The sequence below is a fragment of the Nerophis ophidion genome, linkage group LG11 (assembly GCF_033978795.1).
Source record: "Nerophis ophidion isolate RoL-2023_Sa linkage group LG11, RoL_Noph_v1.0, whole genome shotgun sequence".
NCBI classification, from domain to species: Eukaryota; Metazoa; Chordata; class Actinopteri; order Syngnathiformes; family Syngnathidae; genus Nerophis; species Nerophis ophidion.
The window spans coordinates 6,293,227-6,300,817 of NC_084621.1; the positions used below are offsets into that span (position 1 = coordinate 6,293,227).

General features: G+C 43.8%; 1 protein-coding gene across 1 annotated transcript; it reads right to left on the reverse strand.

Annotated features, from left to right (window-relative positions):
• Positions 1-940: 940 nt before the first annotated feature.
• Positions 941-7,070, reverse strand: popdc3 (popeye domain containing 3). Its single transcript, XM_061914972.1, has 3 exons — positions 6,448-7,070; positions 1,308-1,416; positions 941-1,207 (listed from the first exon to the last, which is right to left on the reverse strand). The coding sequence occupies exons 1-3, from the start codon at positions 6,954-6,956 to the stop codon at positions 941-943; spliced, it is 885 nt and encodes a 294-aa protein (XP_061770956.1). The 5' UTR covers positions 6,957-7,070.
• Between the last annotated feature and the right edge of the window lie 521 nt (positions 7,071-7,591).

A 7,591-nucleotide genomic window follows, 5' to 3' on the forward strand; every position in this document is an offset into this window, starting at 1 on the left:
TATCTGTGTTGGCCCTGCGATGGGGTGGCGACTTGTCCGGGGTGTACCCTGCCTTCCGCCCGATTGTAGCTGAGATAGGCGCCAGCGCCCCCCGCGACCCCGAAAGGGAATAAGCGGTAGAAAATGGATGGATGGATGGATCATCTCAGAAGGGTTTCACGGTGGGAGAGGGGTTAGTGCATCTGCCTCACAATACGAAGGTCCTGCAGTCCTGGGTTCAATCCCAGGCTCGGGATCTTTCTGTGTGGAGTTTGCATGTTCTCCCCGTGAATGCGTGGGTTCCCTCCGGGTACTCTGGCTTCCTCCCACCTCCAAAGACATGCACCTGGGGATAGGTTGATTGGCAACACTAAATTGGCCCTAGTGTGTGAATGTGAGTGTGAATGTTGTCTTGTCTATCTGTGTTGGCCCTGCGATGGGGTGGCGACTTGTCCGGGGTGTACGCCGCCTTCCGCCCGATTGTAGCTGAGATAGTGAATTGTATTTATATAGCGCTTTTCTCAAGTGACTCGAAGCGCTTTACATAGTGACACCCAATATCTAAGTTACATTTAAACCAGTGTGGGTGGCACTGGGAGCAGGTGGGTAAAGTGTCTTGCCCAAGGACACAACGGCCGTAACTAGGATGGCACAAGCGGGAATCGAACCTGCAACTCTCAAGTTGCTGGCACAGCCACTCTATCAACCGAGCTATGCCAGCGCCCCCCGCGACCCCGAAAGGGAATGAGCGGTAAAAAAATGGATGGATGGCATTTCAGTAGGCCTTTAAGATATAATTAAAAAATGTTTACATTGAGGAAAAATGGCGAGGGAGTATAAAAAAAAACACATTTAAAACAAAGTGTGAACAGACAAAACAGATGAAACGTTACCTCTTCCTATGCTCACTGAGTGGGTAAAAGTGTGTCACGCCTGCAGCAGTGTTCGTGTGGTCATACAGTCATTCCTGCGCTGGGACCTCCGGGACGACATCTGCCGTTTCTAATTCGGTCTCTGGCATGTGACAGTAGCTGGGTAAGCGGAGATCGTAGCGGTGCCCGGCGCAGTCGAATGCCTTGTCGTTAAGGGAGTACAGCTTGTCTGCGATATCATTCCGCACAACCAGGGCGAAGATCCTGGCTAGGTAGCGGTGTTTGGCAAAGAGAAGGTAGAGTTTCTTCCTTCTCCATGCCACATATGTACAGGGGTTGTCGGCTGACAGAGTGACCTACAGAGAGAAAGACACATGAGGAATGACTGTAAACTCTAAACGTTTACAGCAAATTCTTCTATTGTCAAACATGGGGACGGAAACATTGGGCTTTGACCTGGAATACACCCTCCTCTGATGGTCTGAGTGAGTCCCATTCAGGGGAATCCAAAAACTGAAAGGGGTAGATGTAGTGTAGAAACTCGCCCTGAACTGTCACTCTGATTCTGTAAGACAAAAAAAAAAATGGACAGCTGTTGTGTCAATGTTGCAACAATACAATCAAAACTAACTGCCGTTTTAATTGAATTCAATTGAGGAGACGGTGTGGTGGAAAATAGGGTTGTGTGTTTTACAGGAATGGGAACACTAGGGGTGTAACGGTACATGTATTTGTATTGAACGGTTTCGGTTCGGAGGTGTACCGAACGAGTATGCATGCTAGCAGCAACCGGGCTAGGACAACATGTAAAAGCCAGAGCTGGAAGACCCTCCAACCGAACGAGTTCCCAAACTCAGTAGAAGCATTTAAGTGAATTATATTTATATAGCGCTTTTCTCAAGTGACTCAAAGCGCTTTACATAGTGACACCCAATATCAAAGTTCCATTTAAACCAGTGTGGTTGGCACTGGGAGCAGGTGGGTAAAGTGTCTTGCCCAAGGACACAACGGCAGTAACTAGGATGGCACAAGCGGGAATCGAACCTGCAACCCTCAAGTTGCTGGCACGGCCACTCTACCAACCGAGCTATGCCGCCTTAAAACTCATTTGTATACTCTAGCCTTTAAATAGACCTCCTTTTTAGACCAGTTGATCTGCCGCTTCTTTTCTTTTTCTCCTATGTCGATCCCCTCCCTTGTGGAGGGGGTCCGGTCCGATGACCATGGATGAAGTACTGGCTGTCCGGAGTCGAGACCCAGGATAGACCGCTCGCCTGTGTATCGGTTGGGGACATCTCTACGCTGCTGATCCGCCTCCGCTTGGGATGGTTTCCTGTGGACGGGACTGTCGCTGCTGTCTTGGATCCGCTTTCAACTGAACTCTCGCGGCTGTGTTGGAGCCACTATGGATTGAACTTTCACAGTATTATGTTGGACCCGCTCAACATCCATTGAGGGGGGGTTGCCCACATTTGAGGTCCTCTCCAAAGTCCATAGTCAGCATTGTCACTGGCGTCCCACTGGGTCTGAGTTTTCCTTGCCCTTATGTGGGTTCTTCCGAGGATGTTGTAGTTGTAATGGTTTGTACAGTCCTTTGAGACATTTGCGATTTAGGGCTGTATAAATAAACATTGATTGATTGATTGATTGACATATTAAGTAGCGTACCGCACGTTGTGTAAACATTACACACCGAGGCACAACACACAGCATGCTAGCAGTGACCGGGTTACGATAGACTGACCAAACCGTCTCTTTTCACCGGACATGTCCTCTTTTGCGGGGCTGTCCGGGTGGAGTTTCTTAAATGATTCAAATGTCCGGCATTTTAAGTTAGGGGTTGCGTGTATTTTCAATGTACGTTCCGGATTAAGAAGGGGTTAAAAACAAAGAGTATTTGTGCACGCGGCAGCATTCGTGAGGGAGGGGCAGAGACAGAGAGAGCGAGAGAGTTATGATAAACACGCATGCGTCGCCAGGCTCTGTTTTTTACCCCTAGATTTATCAGATTTTATTTTTTATTATCTATAGCAGGGTCAAATTGGCCCTAGTGTGTGAATGTGAGTGTGAATTTTGTCTGTCTATCTGTGTTGGCCCTGCGATGAGGTGGCGACTTGTCCAGGGTGTACCCCGCCTTCCGGCGCCAGTGCCCCCCGCAACCCCAAAAGGGAATAAGCGGTAGAAAATGGATGGGATGGATATAGCAGGGGTGTCAAAAGTGTGCCCCAGAAGCCATTTGCGGCTAATGTTTTAAAGACCCACGAAACATTCTAAAAATACTATTAAAATAAACAAAAACATAAACAAAAGTGAAATAAAAAAGCTTAAAGGCTAAATGTAATTTAGAAAAAGTTGCAACGTTGACTAATGAAACAAAGCTGTTTTTTTCTTTCTTTCAAACTTTCATAGCTCAAAACATAATATTGAATCAAAATCAATGTTTTTTCTATTTTTTTTTCTATGGCTTATTCCCTTTCGGGGTCGCGGGGGGCGCTGGCGCCTATCTCAGCTACAATCGGGCGGAAGGCAGGGTACACCCTGGACAAGTCGCCACCTCATCGCAGGGCCAACACAGATAGACAGACAACATTCACACTCACATTCACACACTAGGTCCAATTTAGTGTTGCCAATCAACCTATCCCCAGGTGCATGTCTTTGGAAGTGGGAGGAAGCCGGTGTACCCGGAGGGAACCCACGCAGTCACGGGGAGAACATGCAAACTCCACACAGAAAGATCCCGAGCCTGGATTTGAACCCAGGACTGCAGGAATTTCGTATTGTGAGGCAGACGCACTAACCCCTCTGCTACCGTGAAGCCCAAAATCAATGTTATTATGAATTATTGACCTATCTCAGGTTCCAAATACTTCACATTTAATATTCCACTAAGAAAAATATTTTTGGTGGAAAATTTTGCAAAATTAGTAAATAAATAACCAAAAAAATTTATATCTTGTTGTTTTCTTACTGTACTGAAAATAACCCGAACCGTGACCTCTGAATAGAGTACCGAACCGAAAATGTTGTGTACCGTTACACCCCTAGTGAGTACCCTTTGAGAAAAAAAAAAACAGGAACATTTGCCGTGCACTTCCTGAAAGAAAATTTTGAAAATCTAAATTATGCTTCCTGCAATTGGGTGCATTTCTACACTACACTTTATTTAAAACCGGGGTTCCCATCACGTCGATCTCGAGCTACTGGTTGATCGTGGAGGGTGTGTCAGTCGACCGCCAGGAAGGCATTAAAAAAACGTACCTAAAAATTTGCGATCAATCTTCACCAAGACGTCCCTTTAGTCACTTGATTGACATTAACGGCACCCGAGTGTCTTGTGAGAGGACGCTGGCTGCTGCGAGATCGTTATTAAGAAAAAATGACCGACAGGAAGGCGAGAAACACTTTTTATTTCAACAGACTCTGACGCTGTACCTGCTGTCAAAATGTCAAAAAGTTCCAGTCTTCACAATAAAAGCGCTGCTTCATCCTGCCTTTGCTAACATAATAAGAGCCTCAGAAAGCTGGCGTGCCAATGTATTTCTTGTTAAGTGTATAAAAATGAGTATGGAAGCTGGACAAATAAGATGCTAAAAAACAACCACTTTCATGTGGTATTGGACAGAAAGGAGGTCTTTTTTCTCCTCCATTCAAAAATGCGGACGTTATCATCACTACTGTCTGATTCCAATAAATGCAAGTCATCAGAATCAGGTAATACACCAACTTATATACTTGTCTGCATGAAATGAATATATACACACACATATACATATATACACATATACATATATATATATATATATATATATATATATATATATATATATATATATATATATATATATATATATATATATATATATATATATATATATATATATATATATGGCAGAGGGGTTAGTGCGTCTGCCTCACAATACGAAGGTCCTGCAGTCCTGGGTTCAAATCCAGGCTCGGGATCTTTCTGTGTGGAGTTTGCATGTTCTCCCCGTGAATGCGTGGGTTCCCTCCGGGTACTCCGGCTTCCTCCCACTTCCAAAGACATGCACCTGGGGATAGGTTGATTGGCAACACTAAATTGGCCCTAGTGTGTGAATGTGAGTGTGAATGTTGTCTGTCTATCTGTGTTGGCCCTGTGATGAGGTGGCGACTTGTCCAGGGTGTACCCCGCCTTCCGCCCGATTGTAGCTGAGATAGGCGCCAGCGGCCCCCGCGACCCCGAAAGGGAATAAGCGGTAGAAAATGGATGGATGGATATAGATATATATATATATATATATATATATATATATATATATATATATATTTTACGGAAGGTTTTTTGTAGAGAATAAATAATGAAAAAAACACTTAATTGAACGGTTTAAAAGAGGAGAAAACACGAAAAAAATTAAAATGAAATTTTGAATCATAGTTTATCTTCAATTTCGACTATTTAAAATTCAAAATTCAACCGAAAAAAATGAAGAGAAAAACTGATTTGAATCTTTTTGAAAAAAAAATATATATATACATGGAACATCATTATTAATTTTTCCTGATTAAGATTAATTTTAAAATTTTGATGACATGTTTTAAATAGGTTAAAATCCAATCTATACTTTGTTATAAAATATAACAAATAGGACCAAGCTATATTTCTAACAAGTACAAATCATTATTTCATCTAGATTTTCCAGAACTAAAATTTTCAAAGAAATTCAAAAGACTTTGAAATAAGATCTAAATTTGATTCTACAGATTTTCTAGATTTGCCAGAATATTTTTTTAAAATTTTAATCATAATAAGTTTGAAGAAATAATTCACAAATATTCTTCGTCGAAAAAACAGAAGCTAAAATGAAGAACTAAATTAAAATGTATATATTATTCTTTACAATAAAAAAAATTGTCAGGAAAGAAGAGGAAGAAATTCCATTCATTCATTTTCTACCGCTTATTCCCTTTCGGGGTCGCGGGGGCGCTGGCGCCTATGTCAGCTACAATCGGGCGGAAGGCGGCGTACACCCTGGACAAGTCGCCACCTCATTGCAGGGCCAACACAAATTGAAAAGGTAAAAAGGTATGTGTGTTTAAAAATCCTAAAATCCTTTTTAAGGTTGTATTTTTTCTCTAAAACTGTCTTTCTGAAAGTTATAAGAAGCAAAGTAAAAAACAAAAAAAAAAGAATTTATTTAAACAAGTGAAGACAGAGTCTTTCAAATATTTTCTTGGATTTTCAAATTCTATTTGAGTTTTGTCTCTCTTAGAATTACAAATGTCGAGCAAATCGAGACCAGCTTGCTAGTAAATAAATACAATTTAAAAAATAGAGGCAGCTCACTGGTAAGTGCTGCTATTTGAGCTATTTTTTTTAGAACAGACCAGCGGGCAACTCATCTGGTCCTTACGGGCACCACGTTGGTGACCCCTGCCCTAGAAGTTGCCCACATATGCAGTCCTCTCCAAGGTTTCTCTTAGTCATCATTGTCAAAGTCACACTGGGGTGAGTTTTTCCTTGCCCTGTCGTTGTGGTTCGTACAGCCCTTTGAGACACTTGTGATTTAGGGCTATTTAATAAACATTGACTGATTGACATGATTGAAGTAGTCACCTGCCGGACAGGAGCAAGGACAACTTATCAATGGTGGTCTTCCCCTCCACGGCGAAGCAGTGGTCCTTCTCTATGGTGTGGATGTCTCCCTCGCAGCAGGAAACTATCTTCCCGTATTGTGGGAGTGACACTCCCAGCTTTTTAAAGAGGCAGTTGTAAAGGTCCTGGAAGTCCCTTTTGAAGGAGACGTTCTTGAGTCTGTAGGCGACGTGGACCAGCTGGCCCAGAGACGCCGCAAAGAGCGCCAAACACCACAGGAAGGCGTCCGGTGCGCATGCGTGGCCCCAAGCCCACAGAGAAGTGCAGAAGAAGCCCAACGTCAGGAAGGTGAAGAAATATAAATGTCCGTAAAAGCCGCTCCCTCCCATGAAGCCCAAAAATAGGAAGATGTTGGCGAGGTGGAAGACGGAGCCCTCGGAGCCGTCTTGCCATTTCTCACACAACGGGTAGTACGCGCCTTCTGTGGGCTTCACCGTGAAGTTCATGGCTTCGAAGTCAGGAGGCTCCATCTTTTCCAAAAGAAAAAAAATTAATATAAACAAAAAAAAACAACAACAAATGTCACCTGTAGTCAAGTCCTTAGTAGCAGTGCACACGCAGTCCGGACACCTGACTGTGTCAAGTTTCCGGTGTTAAGCCGCGGTTGGACCGGAAACAGCGTTTAAGCTGTAAAAATAAAAGTACCGTTTTTACAGTGTGATTTTTTTTTTTTTAACCTTCGTCTTGTGTTAGGGTCGGCACCGACCCGTTTTAGTTTTTAAATGCATAAAAACACCATCCATCCATCCATTTTTCTACCGCTTATTCCCTTTCGGGGTCGCGGGGGGGCTGGCGCCTATCTCTGCTACAATCGGGCGGAAGGCGGGGTACACCCTGGACAAGTCGCCACCTCATCGCAGGGCCAACACAGATAGACAGACAACATTCACACTCACATTCACACATTAGGGCCAATTTCCATCCATCCATCCATTTTCTACCGCTTATTCCCTTTCGGGGTCGCGGGGGGCGCTGGCGCCTATCTCAGCTACAATCGGGCGGAAGGCGGGGTACACCCTGGACAAGTCGCCTCCTCATCGCAGGGCCAACACAGATAGACAGATAACATTCACACTCACATTCACACTAGGGCCAATTTCCATTC

Coding starts and splice junctions, on each gene's coding strand:
- popdc3 (XM_061914972.1), bottom strand. CDS start 6,956: ATGGAGCCTCCTGACTTCGAAGCCATGAACTTCACGGTGAAGCCCACA. Junction 1,417..6,447: donor TCCTTGCTCCTGTCCGGCAG/GTGACTACTTCA, acceptor TTTGTCTTACAG/AATCAGAGTGACAGTTCAGG. Junction 1,208..1,307: donor CAGAGGAGGGTGTATTCCAG/GTCAAAGCCCAA, acceptor TTCTCTCTGTAG/GTCACTCTGTCAGCCGACAA.